This window comes from Varroa destructor, unplaced genomic scaffold (assembly GCF_002443255.2).
Source record: "Varroa destructor unplaced genomic scaffold, Vdes_3.0 BEIS01000007.1, whole genome shotgun sequence".
Lineage (NCBI taxonomy): Eukaryota > Metazoa > Arthropoda > Arachnida > Mesostigmata > Varroidae > Varroa > Varroa destructor.
In genome coordinates, this window is record NW_019211460.1 from 20381319 (window position 1) to 20398812 (window position 17494).

A 17494-nucleotide genomic window follows, 5' to 3' on the forward strand; every position below is an offset into this window, starting at 1 on the left:
CATTTTTCAGCTGTGTCCGATCATAATAGGATTATCATGTTCACTCACATAAAATCTCGTTCACTCCTTATTAATACGCTGAACCCAGGACAAACAGTTTAGAGCCATTGTCGTGACAAAAAGTTGTTAGGGTACTCATACCTAGCAAGTCAGATTTGCTGTGAATGGTTATCCGTGTGTTTATAGAACATCTAACTTAGTTAAATGTTGACTAATTATTATCTAATTGGTTCTTTCTCCTGATCATTTTTTATTTCTTCTTCATTCTTGTGATCTTCTTTCAGAAACTCTTATATTTTTAAGAGCCATTATCTATATACTTTAGTATTAGTTAGGACTTAGATCACTGTTACTTAGTATCCTTTTGCTGGTTTCGCATGTATTACATCAAAACTAGACTGAGCCATATTCCTCACGCAAATGTGCTATGACGTAATTCAAAGTAATAGCCGCTAATAGCAGCCTTATTGATGTTGTTTTTTCTTTTTCTAGTTACCACAGTCCATTGGGCTTTCTTTTGGTAGAGAAATGTATGATGATCTAGTTAGTGTAGTACACACAGTATAGTAAAACAGTGATGAAAGCCAGCCTTTACGGCCCTGAAATGAAGCTCCCGTCGTACGGTCGTTTCCGTTGGTTTCTTTAACGTTCCGACTGTTGTGCCCCATTGGTTTAGGCGAGCATGGTAGATTTTACTCTTTTGACTCGGTTGACCATCGTAATTTATGGTTAGCAAAGTCGCCGTTTTCCGACCCAGTATTTACGTGGCAAAAAAAAGCGAGGCATGCCTACTGGGCGGACGTCGCGGCGAAGTGGTGCTGATACTGCTGGCACCCCAACCGATACCGAAAGAAACGTTAAATGAACCGTATTTAACCACTGCTATTACTAGCGCACATCATATGCTAAGAGAATCGCTTCATAAAAACGCTACAAGGGGAGAATCAGAAATAAATACTTACCCTAACAGAAACATAGAGACGTCGTTAGGTTAATAAGACCCGCCTTTTATAAAATATAGAAGGCATAAGAAATTTAGCAGAGTGTGTAAAGTGTGCGACACACGTAAACGCAGAGACTTTGAAACAACAAAAAAGTTACAAGTGCAAGACGTTATCAGAAAACCTGCTTTAGTAGCAACCATAGTAACATTGGCCCTTTGCCTGTTTCTGATGGGTTCGCTTTCTGCATTTGATCAATAAGAAGTATTTATTGGTCACCTACTGCCGCGATATTTCCAGTGGATATACTAAATCGTCTTACTGTCGTCATTACTATTATTACCATTATTCCTTAATTATAAGTTACCTTTGATTAATTCAATGCGCTGGCAAGTCGAAATGTTGACTAGAGACGAAGAAGCAGCAGTCGATGGTGGTGTGTGTCGATGGGTTCAGCGTACAAACGCGACTCGTAATCTAAAGGTAATAAGTTTCTAGGCATTCGACGAAATTCCAGGCTACTCGGCTTCGTCATACGGTTCACGAGCCCAGTAATGCTGGGAAAGGTTAACACTAACGCGCACGCTTGGCAGGTTTCCGATTTACGCAGTAAGCGCACTCTGTTTTTGTTTCTTTCCAAAAACTCAAGATGCTTAAGATGCGTGATGCCATACAATTCCCACTGAATGTTTACCCAAAAATAAGACTTGAAAATAGATGTAGTTCTGTGCATAGGGTGATTTATTTCATTAGGTCACATCGCAAGTAGTGGGCTTCATGAAACAAAATCAATGGTCGAAACCCCAACCTTAAAAACAATACGGGAGCATCTACACTCCTTCAATAAACCATCGACTTCATTTCCCGACAAACGGGTTCGAAATGCCTCTATTAAGGACAAGGTTTATAACTATTTTGCCGCATTAGAGGAATTCGACAAACCCATAAAGGGAAAAAGGATAAAAGCAAAGCAAAGTGTGCTTACCTCGGGTGTCGAACGTAGACCACCTCACGTGTTCCTGAATTTACTTGGCAAAAAAAGACGCTCTTCTGTGAGGCCTGGTGCACGAAAGAAAGTAAAGTATTATCCCGGAACTTTAGTACATGGAGAGTCAATACAGAGCTCAATGCTTCGGGCTCCTCAGGAATCCTTAATAGGTCTTAGCAATACTTCCCAGCAGTTTTTCGAGGATTTGCTGAGATTGATTCTCCTTTGCTTTTTCGCTCTTGATCCAGTTAAAAAACATTCTACCAGTACAGTAAAAATGCAGTGTTTGTATGAACAACTCTGAGCGATGGAAGGAAACGGTTGAAAGATGGGGAAAAGAACGACAAAAGGAAACTTCGGTTGAACCACTCACTTCACCTCCACCTTCCCCTCCGTCGACAACGTCGCAAGTCCTCCTGCTCAATTTCTGAAGGAAAACGTTACAACTACTCGAAATCTTTGCAGCCAAATAGACGTCTAGCAGTCCAGCCATTTTAGCCTAACCTAACCTTCAATTGGTTCCCCATTCGAATAAGAAAAACTGTTCTCTCCGGGTTCTGCAGCCCATGTTCTGTGTATTGCGAAGGCCGCTTCCTTTGTCCATTCAGTCAGGCAACGCTTTCACTACCGATAAAGGGCCTTTTTAAGAAACAATGCCGTAGAAAAAGGGCTTTGATACTACTTAACTGGTCGTTTCCTATCGCCTGGATCAAGCAAAGCAAAACGAGCAGGCGGGTCGGGAGGGCGAGTTTCTGTTTTTGGCCAATTCGAAGGAGATTATTGGTGGTGTTCTGTAACGTACGGCTGTGAGTGTCTCACTGACTAACGCAACTGTACGTACTGAAAAGTAAGATAAGAAACAAGAGCTGAAGTAAGCCAACATTCGGTACAAAAGGGAACTGATTATGAAATTGTGTGTTCACAGTTTACTGTACGAGAGCATTAGCGTTTTTTTTTTCCATAAGTTGGTGTGGAATGCTTCGAACTTGATAGCCTAACTTCATGATACTCCTGATTTTATCCTCAGCAAAATTCTAAACTTCGTGAGTCTTAATCAGACCTGTTGTTCGGTGATATTCATCTGTACCATTCCTCTTTCATTTCCTCTTAACACCGAACAGTGGTCTCGGCCAAGAAAGCCTATACGACGTAAAAACAAGACTGTTCTTATTTGAAGCAAGACTTTTTTCCTTCAACTTAGGCACAGGAATCGGGGTGAGTTGTTTATTGCAGCGTGTTTTTAGACGCAGGAAAACCGAGTAAAAGGCTGAGACAGCAGCCTAACCCTTAGTAGGCTGGCATTATTGTACACACACAATGTGTTTCTCTCTAGATCTCTATTATACCTCTACTAGCAATACAACATACATTGGAACGAAACTTCCTGTCGAGGAAGAAAAGTACGTCGAGTAAATCAAGGAGAGCGGATCGGAGCCAAAGGGGATTGAATAACACTCATAACAGCAGCAGCAGTCCCGTCTGTCTAAATCTACTTCCTGCAAGTTCACCGATGAAGAAGGCGGGGCGCACATTCAACGATAAGCGACAATTGACGAGACAATTGTCGTCTCATTATACCAACCGCTCGTTTGAGTTGTCCTACGCCGATTCTCCCCATTGCCTCTCCCTGTTCGTCAGCAGAACGATTACCCCTTCTCCGGCTGCAACTACAGCACAATAGCCCCGATAAGCGAACCCCAAAATAAGCAAACGACACCGGGGAAATAAAAATGTGATCCGCTTGAAGATGGCTTACAAATCTGAGAGATCTTTCTCCCTCTACCATTGATGAGGGGGACAGAAATAGACCACTCAAACCTAAAAATAGGCGCATCCTTTTTTACGACTGCTACTACTACCTTTCTGAGAGAACAAAAGCTTACTCAATGTACTAGGTTTCAAGGAGTATTAGCTGTGCTTCGCGCCGACAAGCATATCTTCAACAAGGGGGTCGAAAACTGACAAGGGGAAAAATGCACGAAATGTGTTTATAATTATGTGCTGCTGATTAGTGCAGTATTTAATGCCTATTTGCTATCGTGCACTTTCATTCTGTATGATTTTATATATTGTTTTTTAGTCGCAGCCCGTCGGATGTTTCCACTGTTCATGGTATACATAGTAAACGTAGGCAAAATTAATAGTTTGTCTAGTAAATGAAAGTTAATTCACTTCCTAACGAACTTTGAGTTCAGAGTTATCATCATCGTCATCATCATCAGCATGGCAATAACACTCCGATTATAAGCAAACTGATTGAAGAATACCGTCTTCTGGTTTTTAAACAACACGTGGCCAGAAAATATAGTGCAATAACAGGGTGAGTACTCGTAAAGTGCACTGACTGATAGCAACGGAGATGACGGCAGTAGCCACCGCATTGAAGTGCAACAGTAGCATGGAATTATTCCACTCGGCCATGTTGAAGCACGCCTTCCTCTTACTGCGAACGTTGCCTACCATCGTGATGCCAAACCCGCAGCAGAGTAAAAATCTTTCCTATTCTAGAGGAAAGCTCGCCTTCCTTTCGTTTTCTCTTTCCCTCTTTGTCTTCCTTTCCCTCTCACCATCTCTCTTCGAAGCGTCGATGTCTGTCGTCCTCACACTCACCAGCAGCTGTGGTGATAGCCGAGTGTTGGCGTTGAAGTGTACGCGTACGGCACGCTCACAAACGGTTCTATCCGAGTATATACTAAGCAGAAAGGAAGACAGCAAAATGGCAAAAAAGGACATTCGCTAGTTTAAGGTCGTCGTCTCTCCTGCTAGCGTCTTTCTACCTCTTTTTCTCTTGTTGGAAAAGGAAAATAAAAGCGCTCACGTACTACTCAGAGGAAAGGAAGGTTGAAGCTCTGTGGGACCCCTTTCAAGGCCTAGAGAATCCTACATTTTGTGGACAGTGCTTAAGAGCTTAAGAGTCTTCGGTGACGGCACCGTCGACATTCTTCAAACTTGCTCGAGTTTTCATTTCGGGAAATACATCCCCCTCAATACAACGATTCGTACCGTGATATGTGTGTCCGACATTTAAAAAGCTGATTCTAAGACCACAAGAACGGTCCTAAACTTAGAAGTAATGTGAAACCCTTTTTTTTTTTGTGTCTAAAGGATAATTGGCTCGCCGCAGGAATACAGGTGAAATAATAACTCATGATATTAGTCCACAGCACCCTCACAAGGTCATAACACGCAGTAAAATTTAGTTTAGATCGAAAAAATAGATTCATAGCCACGAGCCAAATTTAAATTATTGCTCATATTTTACTATTATATATACATATATTATTATGATTATGCTATTGGCCAGGGATATCTTGAAGCTTTCGGCCCTTGAGACACCGTGAACGCTGTAACAAAAGACATGAGGCGCACGTGCTTACTGCTTACTAGAGATACTATTTGTATCTCTTCGTTGTTGTGGGCTTACTGTTAATAGTCAAGTCGTTTAAGTATGACCGTGGCCATTCAGGCCTTTTGAGTTGTTCGAGCCCATACATTTGATGAGTTTTAGATGTCTTTCTCGTTTCGTATTTCTCCCATACGGGGACAAACACATGTAGGGAAACACGTAACTTACAGACGAGTTCCTCGCTAAAAAAATTCTTGTTTTATGAAAAAAACCCATTGCGTGGATGTCCAGATTCACTTTTGCAAAGGTGGCTCATAACTTCAATATTCACCGCGTAAACCATCATTTGAACTATAATATTGTTAATTACTGTCAACAGCTTTCTCGTTGACCTTCGAATGCTTTTGGAGGTATGGGGTAGTCTATGTGTCTTGCAGTGTCTTCTTATCGTTCTGTGGTCCCTAATATCTCACTACCAAGCGCTAAATCCGCTTTGAACCATTTTCGCTCACAAAAAAGATACGGCCGTGCGTTGTTGAGTGCATGCGATTTTGCCGGACATATCTAAGCTTTCCCAAGACTTTGGAAACAGCATAACGTACATAGGTGTCCATTAAATAAGATCCTTCCGCTTCTTCTATATTTAATGAAGTGAGTCGCATAGCATTGACGACCTCGCTTTATCTTTTGAATCAACTATCTGTCGCTGCTGTCGTTTCATCTAAACACGTGTGACGAGATTACAGTGTATTGCAACGATTTGGATAAAATAGCAAAAAATGATTTCAACCGAGCCTGGCACTTGGAGCATTTTGGTCCATTCCACTTAGATAGGCTAAAGGTCCATGGAGTTTTCGGCGCCGATTTAGTGACTGCTAATACGATCATACAGGTCGTACACAAAAAAAGACCCAGGCGCGGTTTAAGAGATCGCTAATGAGGCCGGAGGAAGATTAAAAGAAGTAACTTATAGAACGTTACACATGGGTACTAACTTATTGCAATCCTAGTTGAGACAATGTACAAAACGTAATTAGACAACACTTGCTCTTGTTACGTCACTCAATTTACTTTAGAAACACACAGTGATGGCTTGTTTTATTTCTAGTAGCGACTTGGATCAAGACTGGTTAAACTATCTATTCTTCAAAATGAAACTTTTTAAAAACGGACCTATATATGTTTAACATGGGCATGTTGTGCTAAGTAAATTTAACACTGCTTCCAAGGAATATTAGCGCCACGCTCATCGCATGTAAGTGTCCTGTAGTTTCTTGGTAGTGAAGCCGATATAAAAGACTTGAAGATTGTCACATTTGAAAAACTACATTAGACATTATATTGCCTTCAAATTGCGCCTTTCCCCTGCAAACATTGACCTGGCCGCCCAGGTTGTTGGTCTGGGAATCTTGAAATGCGTGGGTTTACTTTGTGATGCCGTGCTCTGCTCTTGTAAAATGCAACCCACAGACACACAAATTGTGCCCTGGTTTGATTCCAAAATAAAGTTTATCGCCGAAATGAGCTAAGCACACATAGGCACATCCAAAAGAAGTAGATAGGCAGACCCACAGGAAAGCTTAAAACAAGAGAGAAAGGCGATAGAGGCACTTGTTCGAGGATTGGTTCGTTGAATATGATGAATGTTGTCGGTGCTGCACGATGGTGTTGTCGCGATCTTCATGCCGTTACCGTTAAATTTGTTGTCATTGTTGTTGTCCGTGTCGACAACAGTCGTTGCTGTCGCTGGGGTTGAAGTTTCAGCGCGAAAACCCACCGAAGCTGTACATCCCTCTAACTCGGACAGATCCTTACACACGGAGGGTTGTATTGTAACACGTTTTATATTGGTAAATTGACCCAATGAGAGATTAAAGCTGAGCAGCAGACACTTACGGAAGCTGCCGCCAGTACCCTTGTTATTGTCGTTGCTACTGCAGGCCTTAGTCTACGAGATCTTCATTAATGTAGGAAGTGGTAGAAGGTGCAGCCACGAAGGCAGTAGCCGTTGAAATAGTGCAGAAAACTAAACCAAGAGTCGACCGCCAACATTTGCATCCGCTCCGAATAGCTCCGAGTCGGGCAAATTGGTACAGGCGGCCAAGCGAGGTGTAGCCGTCCAGGGCGGTTATCGTTCTCGTTGCTCCTATTGCTATAAAAATATGGTGGTAAAGGGCTAAAGTCGATGGTGTTCCCAGGATTTGGCCGGGTTGGAGGCTGCAAATTGACTTTCGCTTCGCATATTCTGTGTACCATTTTGTTTGATTTTCCCACTGCGTCGACATCACTGACGACTGCTGGCGTTGATGATAATCACAGTCTCGGGAATGACGATGACGCGTATTCAGTCTTTGTACTTTTCTCCTAGAATCTACTTGATAATGGTTGCGCGAAGGCAATGAATGTTTCCATTACATTTAAACGTACATTATAGGCTTTGGTGGTAAAACGTCTGCTACTTGCGTCCTTGAGGATTCACTTACTTGAGGATTTCACTTGAGGATTATTTTATAACAGATAAATGGCGATTTATTCGCAGTAACTTCTTCGACTTCAAACAGGCCTTATATACAGAGTTGGGCCGCAATCACTTGGGGATTAGGACATTACTAACGTTAGTGGTGCGCATCTTCAGATTATACATTTACTTATTAAGATTAGACTACGTTTGTACCGGCAAGAATGGTGTTGAAAAGCTGTGATCGTTTTCAGGTTGAGTTGCGATATCTACCATTCAGTATTCGAATAAGATCTATTCTTGGAACCGAAATTGTCTTGAGATACAGACAAGTTTTCTATTGCTCGGACTCCAGCGGATTTAGTCTACGGCCGTTAGCATGCTAGCAGTTATACAAATTCATCGGAGAAAGCGTTAGGGTAAGAGGAAGCCTAAAAATAAAATTTACCAGCCGGGCCAACTCGAACCGGAATAAAGGTTTAACGGCAAAGACCCACGGAACGGGAACGATATTAATATTTGACGAAAATGACAAGGCAACTACTGAACTTGTTTTCCTCGAAGATGTTTATGCACAAAACAGCTTTCAAATAGGTTTTCGACATCGAGCTATTTCTTTGTGATACAGCAAACTATAACAGGACGCCTATTGGTGGATTTTATAAATATAAAAAAATTTCAGATACAGACATTGTCCTTATTATTCGCTGTTTCTTTTGTTTCTATAATTTCTCTGCTTAAGCTTTTTAGTCAAAGTAATCTCGTCTTTCCCTTAAACGACACGTTTTGGCCCTTTAACCGTTACATAATAATTCGATTATCATAAAATCCATCTCAAGGCCCAAGTTACCATACGCGAGCAGCTGTTCCGTCAATTTTCGTTTGCATTGTATTGATAATATTTGTTACTCACTTTAATGGTATTTCATCCATTTCAACGCCGACATTTAATCTAACGGGACTGCATGCATCCTCATGAGCTACACAGATGACGCTGCCCCCTTATCCTCATGCGTGCAAAACGATCTGTGCATGAAACCCATATTCCCTCTTCTCTCAAATTTTTTAAACCTAGTTCATCTCAAAATGTTTTTTATGAGCTTCGCCTGGTTTAAGATGCCAGTGACTTGTCCACATGAAACTATGGCCTTGTAAACACCAATAGGAATAGCAGAGTTCACCCTCAAGTACTCTTAATTCCGTAAGGAAGTCATGATAAATTTAGCAAGCTCTAATCCGTAACTTCACTCGAGCCCATTTTTAAGTATATTGACATTGGCCGTCCGTAGTTCGCATCAGATCTTCTCATGTAGGGAGGGCTCGCAGGTATGCGGTCCTTCACTGAAGAGACCTTTAATAGTACTCTGTTTTTTTTTTTCGAAAAGCTTTTCTAAGTGTCAGTTTGTCCAACCTATTATCGAGAAGTCAAACTGGCACGCTGCATATCTTCTATATAGCCTTCGGGTGAGAGCCGTGAATCACCGAGAACCGAGCCTGTAGGGGCGACACCGTAGACGATCCTAGTTTGAACGTGCAATTTCGTTGGGTGGACGTTGGCCGCATATCAGGCTTGACCTGGTTGGCAAACAGCCATGTTGTTGTTGTTACTGTTGTTGTTGAAAGCAATACAGTATGTGAAGAAATAAATTCGCGAAATGAAACCACTATTTTCGTTTTAGTCATTGCGGTAGTAGAACCAGCATTTGTCTTTTTCCCCGGGGCTCTTGTATCAGTTTAGTTCGTTCCATGATGAAAGGTGGACTCGAAAGCAAACGGCGTTGAAGACAAATATGAAATCGTTATATTATAAGCCTCAATTCTGATTATTAACAACGGCTTCGCTGACGACCATCCATAGGAGTATCCATCGATAGGAGGAGAAGGAGTATTTTCTCTTCCTTTTTAGTTAATCCCAGGTTCGACCCATCTAACTCTCAAACAGACTTCCTTTTCTTTTATCTATTTCTTGAAGGTCAAACTCAGAATGATCCAATTTTGCCTTGAAACTAGTGCTTAGTTCCCGGCTTTTATTCAGCTCAAGTCCTTAAAATGTCGTTCATGGGCTAGGCCGAACTGCCGCGACACCGTTAGCTATAATTTTGCTCGATTCATGGAAATATGGCAGGCACCATTGGTCGAGAAATACCAATATATTCGTAGATCCAGACTCAAGCTCTCCGTTCTTAAACGCCGTTTCTGCATGACAGTAGCTCAGTAGCGGTGAATGCCTCCAGATTCCTTTGTCTGCCTCCACTTTGTCCAAGTATGCTTCAGATGATGCCCCAAAGAGAATGAGTTATCAAAGGCACTAAGGGCAGGGTCCAACCGACCAACTGGTTGGTGAGTGGTAAAACTCAGCCCGCGTTGCTGTTGGGTAAAACATCGAAATCTCCCCTTAGTGTGAAATAGGCGACAGAAGAAACTAAGCTGCAAACGGCCAACAGCTGTAGGCCTGAGGAATCAAGGTCTACTGGCGGACTAGTGGAGCTTGGCAGAAGACTGATAGGTGGTCTGCCCCACAAAGGGCCGGATTTAGGCCAGGAGTCAAGCTCTAGAGAGGGGCTGAAAGATGGCCTCCCAAGCGGCGACGATTTCAAAGTTTTCATTCTACTCAAAAGCGGGAATCGGCGGCGAAGATCAACGAACGACCGACGGAGAAAGATCGCGGCGGCAATGGAGATCGCCTACGGAAGCGGATCTTACCCCTTCATCTTCGAAATTGGAGAAGAAGATATGAAACCGCACCGCCAATGGAGAACGAAAAGCTGCGGCCAATCGGCGCAATTTGACCAGCGTGTAGGCTACGCCTATGGGGAACTGCCGCTCGGAGCCCTCTCATTTTCCTTTCTATTTATCTCTTTTTCTGCGAGAGCTCTAGCCACAAAAACCGCGCGCACAGCCGTAAAGCCATGGCGAAACATCAACAGTTTGTGGTGATTTTTTAGCGACTACTCATTAATAGTAAAAGTGCTACTAAGTAAAAAGCTCTTACTGCTATATAATGTAGGAGCACGTGAACCGAGATGACGTACGGAGAACTAATCATCTATGAAAACTGAGCGTCATCGAATTGTGCCATTTCGTCTGCTTGGTTGATAAGAAAAAAAAACGATAACAAGGACAAGTAATAAGACTTATACAGAGTTTTCATGGTAGCCGCGTACGTTTTCTGCATGACTAAAACTCCATAATTTTTTGGCATCGTTACTAAGTAAGCTATATATGTGAACAGATAGCCGACAAGAGTATCTTCACCAGCAATCTTCTGCAAAAATCCATTTCTGCGCGTCACTTCGAATGCGATCTATTCGGTGTTGCCTATTATTGAATTGGAGTTTTGTGGTATTCTCATTTCGAGGAGTACATACCGTTGACTTACTCGGTCACTTTTCTGGCCCAGTTCCCATTGCAGCAGATTATCCCAATCACAAGCCAGAATCTTTTTCGAGTAGAGATTTTCCTTGGTCCCGCGCTACAATCTCGCATCTGGGTTCACCTGCTACAAAAGAAACGCGAAATATATAGCCAGTGGTAGAAAGGTGGCGGAAAGGAATAATACAAGCCGAGATATCGAAATTAAGAGGCTTCAAATGATATGTTGCATCGAACGCACCGAAGACAAATTAAAAAAAATGATAAGCATTTATAAAAAAAAATGCGTCAAGATCTGCCATTTAAGCAGTTTTTGCTATAAGGCATTTTGATACATCATTGTAGTCCACATACTTCGTTCTGGTAAAATAGCTATGATACGCTAACATTAAACATACCCAGTGTTTAGAAATTATTTTCATTTTGTGGTAGCTGCTTAGTACCGAACTGCATTATTTGCAGCGTAAATAAAAATGTACTGAATTTTATAATGTGTTTGCTAGTTTATTTTATATATATTATATTAAATATAAATATACGAAAATGTGCTAAGTCGTACAGGGCGATTTGACACAATTATTTACCACTTAGTCCATACATCGATGTACTCCATAGTAATAAAAGACGAAAGAATCACAGTAGCACGAGGTCAAGCGCTATTACATATAAACGAAAGCGGGTAACGCCGACCTCTTAATTTTCGATCTCAGATTAATGAAACTTAATTTTAAAGTTCGATATATTCGAAAATTCTTACTTGTCAGTAGAGCACAAAATAACTTAATAATTTTCAATCGAATTTATAGGTATTTGTAATAAAGCCTGAATTGACGAGGACAACACCTGTACACCTATCAACTGGCTTCAAATCAAAACCTTTTAGCTGAAAATAGGTATAAATAAGGTCTCGTCGACTGAACAGCACATAATTGAACGTTTTAATATCATACTAAACCAAGCTATATTCAAATCTGTTGTCTTATCAAGCTCGATACTATTGCGTATACCGTAGGATACCGGCTGTACACTCAAACAACTGCCACCGGCTTGAACGGTGGCTAGTTCTTTTTGCCTGTTCCCATCCAAGTGGATTTATGCTGTAATTACGTGTATAAATAGAATAGCTTAATACTAAATACTTTCCTTGAAACGTATATGAGTTTCACTATCGTAAATACATTGAGACCAGGAACATTTCAGGTTGAAGGCGAGCTATGGGAACGGACGCTAAAGATGACAACACTTTTCGATTCTTTCTTCAAACAAATAACAGTAGATATCCTGTAAATTGATTTACTTTCCACTATAAATGGATCAAAGTCCATTTATAGTCAAAGACAGCACGTTTCATCAGCAGTGGGCTGATGAAACGTGTCTTTGACTCGAAACTAACTATATAGTCGTAAAAATAATTATAGCCACACGCTTGTTTAAGAAAAGCGTATTCAACCATATAAGGGCAACCAACCAAAATAACGCCGCTCAAATTTTTTGCATAATCGTATAGGAAAAACGTATTTTATAATAAAATCTTTCAGCGGAGCCGATACCAATGACCGATGCATCTTCCGTTAGCACAGGTTGCATGAAAGTTTCTATATTTAGAATGCTATTAAGTGGATTTTGTATATTTTTTTTTCATTCTTCCCTCGGTAGTGGCGGCTTTACATTATTCCCATTTATGGTACATCGCTTGGGATTAGCAGAAACACTTTATACAACAATAAGCTGGATATTTGGTTTCATTACAGAAACACACGCTAGTTGAAGGCTCTCGAAGAGGCAAAGCATACTGTTTCTAGGGGCCGCCTTTCACACTCGCCTTTCAGGAAACTCGGTAGTATTTATCACTACTAAATGTAGTCTTTCGCCACTCAATAGCCCAAGAGCGCTATTACATGGCAAAAGAGATGGGGTTTATACCAGACTTCAGTCTACAAACCACTTGAGTCTTGCAATCACGTTTAGGGCATAATAATAGTGTTTTTTAGGGTATTAACTGTTGTTGCTACGCGCGTATCAGTATTACGGGTAACTGTATAGTTAATCTTTTCACTAGAAAAGAAAACGACTTGTTTCTTTGCTTAACTGTGTTTAGTCATTCATTTAGAATAATTTAATTGGAGATTCTTCAAAGACCATAGGCCATCCGCAAATTGTAATATGGAGCGCTTTTTATTTCAAAGCGGCCTTCTCCATAAACCTCAAATCGCTTCAAGACCAGCATCAGTCCGCTAAAAGGTTAAAAAGTGCTATCTAGGCACAGACTATGAGCCCAGTTGCCGAATCAGTTAGTATTATAGCCATATTATTACCATTGTATTATATATAAATTAGAAGCGAACTGCAAAAACTCCGAAAGCGCTTGCAATGTCTTCGATCACGACAAGAGTAAAATTGTTTGGAATTATAAACCGTGTTGTCTACTTCAGCTTTCATAAATGGTTCTGAAAACGATTTCTGATACTTAACCGTTTTACAATAATACGGTTATTATACGATACGAAACACTGTTGAATTCGCAGGTTGACGAACTTCTTCAATAAACTGTTAATAGTGACAGTAGCTGCAGCGCCTCAGCCTCTCTCGCGTTTCACTGGCCAATGAAGCGAGGGGCGTTCATGGCAGCACCTGATCACGGCCTCAACGAGCACTAACGCCACAGCCCACGCTTAGTTGTACCAGCAGCAGCAGCTTGTCCTGGTTTATCTCATTGATAAGGAGCTATTCGGAAGAAGGTAGAGGGTTTAGGAAATGATCAGTTGATTACGAAATCGCAACTCGCCGAGCGGTAAAGGAAGAAGCCGACGGCGATCCTTTTCAAAAGTTAAAACGTGCGTGATTCTCAGCGACAACGGCGGGATCGGCCGTGGGGGAGCCCTCTTTTGCAATAACTATGCATGAAAAGAGGGGACATCGAAAATGTCTAAGCAAGAGGAAAGCAAGTGACGAAAAAGGAAGCTGGTACTATCGACATTATTATGTATGTTAATTCGGACCCCGGGAAACAACGTGAAAGATGGTAACAGAAGACGTGAACTTGAAACATCCAGGCCAAAGCGAATGCGCATATATATTCGACTGAACATATATATATATATATTTATACTGAACCGGTCGAGATTCAACTTAAAAGTTACAGATGTACACTTTGAAAAGTGTTTGGAAAACGAGTCATATAGACTAGCGAGGTGACCTCTCATCAGTCAACGTGAAGCTCCGTCCCAATAAGGCTACGCCAGAGACAATTTACTCTCACTGGTAATTGGAAAAAGGCCAGGTAGTATTACAAAAAAAAACCTCTTTGGGCAAGGGACTTTAGGACCGCCAAGAAAGCAATGCTAACATTAAATTTAGTTCTTCCTCTATAGCAGAACAAATTCTACACGCGTTTAGCACTGAAATTATTTACACATACCTAACCAACTATAGACCTAGTAGAAATCGCAGCTTCAGACACCCTAGACAGTTGTTCGCTGAGAGTGGTTTCAAAGCAATAATAACTAGTACTACTACTAGTACAACACCAGCAAGGGTGATAACAACAATAACAACAGTAGCATAAAAGGGGACAAACTCTGTTAGATAAACATGTTGTTTTCTGCTTCACTTAAGAGCTTCTGTTCCTATCGAACACACTCTCCGATCTCGTATCTTTATCCGAGCAAATTTCTCGCTATAATCACTAAGCGGTCCTCTTCTAATTATCGCTGCTACATGCTATCACTGCACGCAGCCTGTTTTGGCCTAGTGTTGCAACAAAATCACGATGAAATGATGGACTAACGCGGCCATCGTTACGCTGCGTCGGATGACTGCGCATCTTTTTTCACTAAAACTCATAATAAAAAAAGCCAGGGACAAACTTTCGAGAAATTCGCATAGAACGGTGACACGGTTCTACATTCTACAGAATTACTTCAACAGAAGCAGTTACTGCTGTTGCTGCTGAAAATTACCGAGATAAGCAGACTGAGGTGTTCTGTGTGGTGGGAGGATGTATTGCATTGCTGCCTACGAATTTCGGAAGGAAAAGGGTAGACGTTTTGGGAGTAACATTCGCTCTCATCGTAGATATGCAATATATTCTGGTGCAAGTTGCAGGCCAACGAGACGTGTGATCGTTGCGTGAAGGATGTCTTTGGTCGAAATATGGAGTAAGCCTTTTGTGAAGATGCGGCCCTTGGCAGGCTTCGTACGGCCGTCTGTTAACGGACGTGCTAAATAGGTAGCTAGCTAGCTGTCTGTGAATGACATATGACTCGAGGCGAACGGAGTATGCTGCCTTTGTTTCGAATAGTTTTACTTATCTGCGCATTATCATTTGCAAGGCTGTAAATGACCACCAAGATCAACAAACGCCGAAGGACTAAACATACGAAAAAAATAAGGTAAAAAGTAGATACGTTTGTTGATAATGTCAAAATGTGGCTACCTTTTTATGTGTTGTTTTCTATGCGTGAATAAAAATGTTCGTTCAGAAGCGCCTTTTCTCCTGAACTAGGTACCCAGACCGCAATCCAGTAGCCACATGATAGCAGAGTCTGTTGATTGCACTGATTTGTCTTTGTGTAGCATTGACATTTATATGTATCATTTTAGGCGGATCGGCGTACGGTCTTTGAAACAATGTAGCAGACATTGTCATACTGTGAATTAGCTAGATAAATGTGAATCTAATATGTATAGTTCATCTCCTGAAGTATCGATAACTTAATCTAGATTTCACTTATAGCGCAGACCAGGGCAGCGCACTGAAAAGTTCTGCAAAAACAAAGGAATTGCTTTTTGTAGAAGTATGAGCCCCATCGCACACATAGAAACTCAGTTGCTTTTTGTCGCAGCAGCGATAAATTTCTTGTGATAACAGACCTTGAGAAACTCATCGTTTTTTTTTTTTTTTTTCCAAATAAGGTAACTGAAAGTTGGCCTTTATCCAAATTCTAGAATGATTATAAACAAAATATTGTGGTGCAACTCTATACTCGTAAATTAGCAAAAAATAGAGAAACTATCGTAACAGGTAATGGTAGACTTTCCACCGGTAGAATTTTGTGATCAATCAGTGAAAATCAGTCAATCGCGTCATGTATTGAATCCGTACATAATGCATTGAAATACTCCAATTAAAGCTATGCCTAATGATACCAATTGACTGACTATGCCCCCGGAAGGACACAAGGGCTCCAAACGGTTGACTATCCACAGTCTAATCTATTCAATTAAAAGTCGCCAATATAGGATTGATTTTTGAGCCCATGCAAGGCCTAAGGTAGAAAGAGATAATTTCCCTCACTCAAAAATACTTAAGTAGGTTTATCAACGACTATTTCCAGGCAATGATGGAGACACCGAACAATAACCGACTAGCGAAAAATTTGATATCTAACCTTGTTCTTGTAGCAACTTGTTGGTACGTTGAGCAATTCTATTTATCTATAGGATTAAACTCTGGAACTCTCCGTTGGCAGGCATGATGCATCAGGTATCAAAACGCTGACTGTACATTTGTGCCGATATGATATCGATTCTTATACACACTGTGTTTGCAGATAGACGTGTGTACCGATGTCTGCGGCCAAGATGTGTTAAACGTTCCTGGAATATATTGCTTACAAGGGATTTTATATTGTTATACTTATTAAATTACTAGTACGTTGCATCTGCCTAAACAACCCTCGATATTATCTCGCCTCGTCTCTCTTCTCACGCCTAAACAAGAATAAACACCTAGTTTGTTTGTGGTAGCGACATATACAAACCAGATCACGCATCTTTTTCCAGCTGTGCTAACGATTTCGCTTGCAGTACTGTTGTAAGCAAGCTTTATATAATCCTAATAACTTAACATGCATTTTAGATAGCTCATTAAATGTGTGCCGTCAACTTTTTTTCAAATGCAACAAAGCACTCCACTCAATTTCATTGTGCATGCACTTCCATCCGATACGTGCATCGAGACAGCAAAATATGTGTTCTCGCGTCTATATACACGCACACAGGCGCGCTCAGGAATAAATGTCCTGATCTCACATATTGACGTTAATAGACATCCAGAAACACTGAGGTACCCCACTCGTCTGCACAGTCAGTGAAAAGGAAAACGCACAGTTCGGTCACGCTACAAAGATCACACTCTGGGTCGATCTTGATTCTCCGCAACAGTAAATGATACCCATTTAAATAATATTATCGCTTCTCTGAAACGATCGGTACGATAAAGGAAGCAAATATTCTGGATCTACACATTAAGGATGAAGTAGAGGCTGAAACGAGGCAAACAGAGAAGAGGAGCAAGGTGACAATAGGTCATGCACCGCTACCTGCACTTCGCATCACCTACTATTTCCATGTGCCACTTCTCTAAACGATCTGTTTAAGCACATAAT

The 17494-nt window shown here is 41.2% G+C and overlaps 1 protein-coding gene across 10 annotated transcripts in view; it reads right to left on the reverse strand.

The window, feature by feature from the left end:
• Positions 1–17494, reverse strand: part of LOC147754433 (uncharacterized) — a 95123-nt gene that overhangs the window by 34613 nt on the left and 43016 nt on the right. For 3 of the 10 annotated variants that reach the window (XR_015317012.1, XR_015317015.1, XR_015317014.1), the window contains exon 2: positions 11102–11232. Coding sequence is in view for 4 of the 10 variants with exons in the window: in XM_086974779.1 (XP_086830905.1) it covers positions 11113–11219 (107 nt within the window). In the remaining 6 variants the exon portion in view is untranslated. Of the gene's footprint in view, positions 1–1308; positions 4622–11101; positions 11321–16495; positions 17492–17494 lie in introns of those variants that run through there. The other 7 variants (XR_015317016.1, XM_086974777.1, XM_086974778.1 and 4 more) reach the window with 5 other exon arrangements.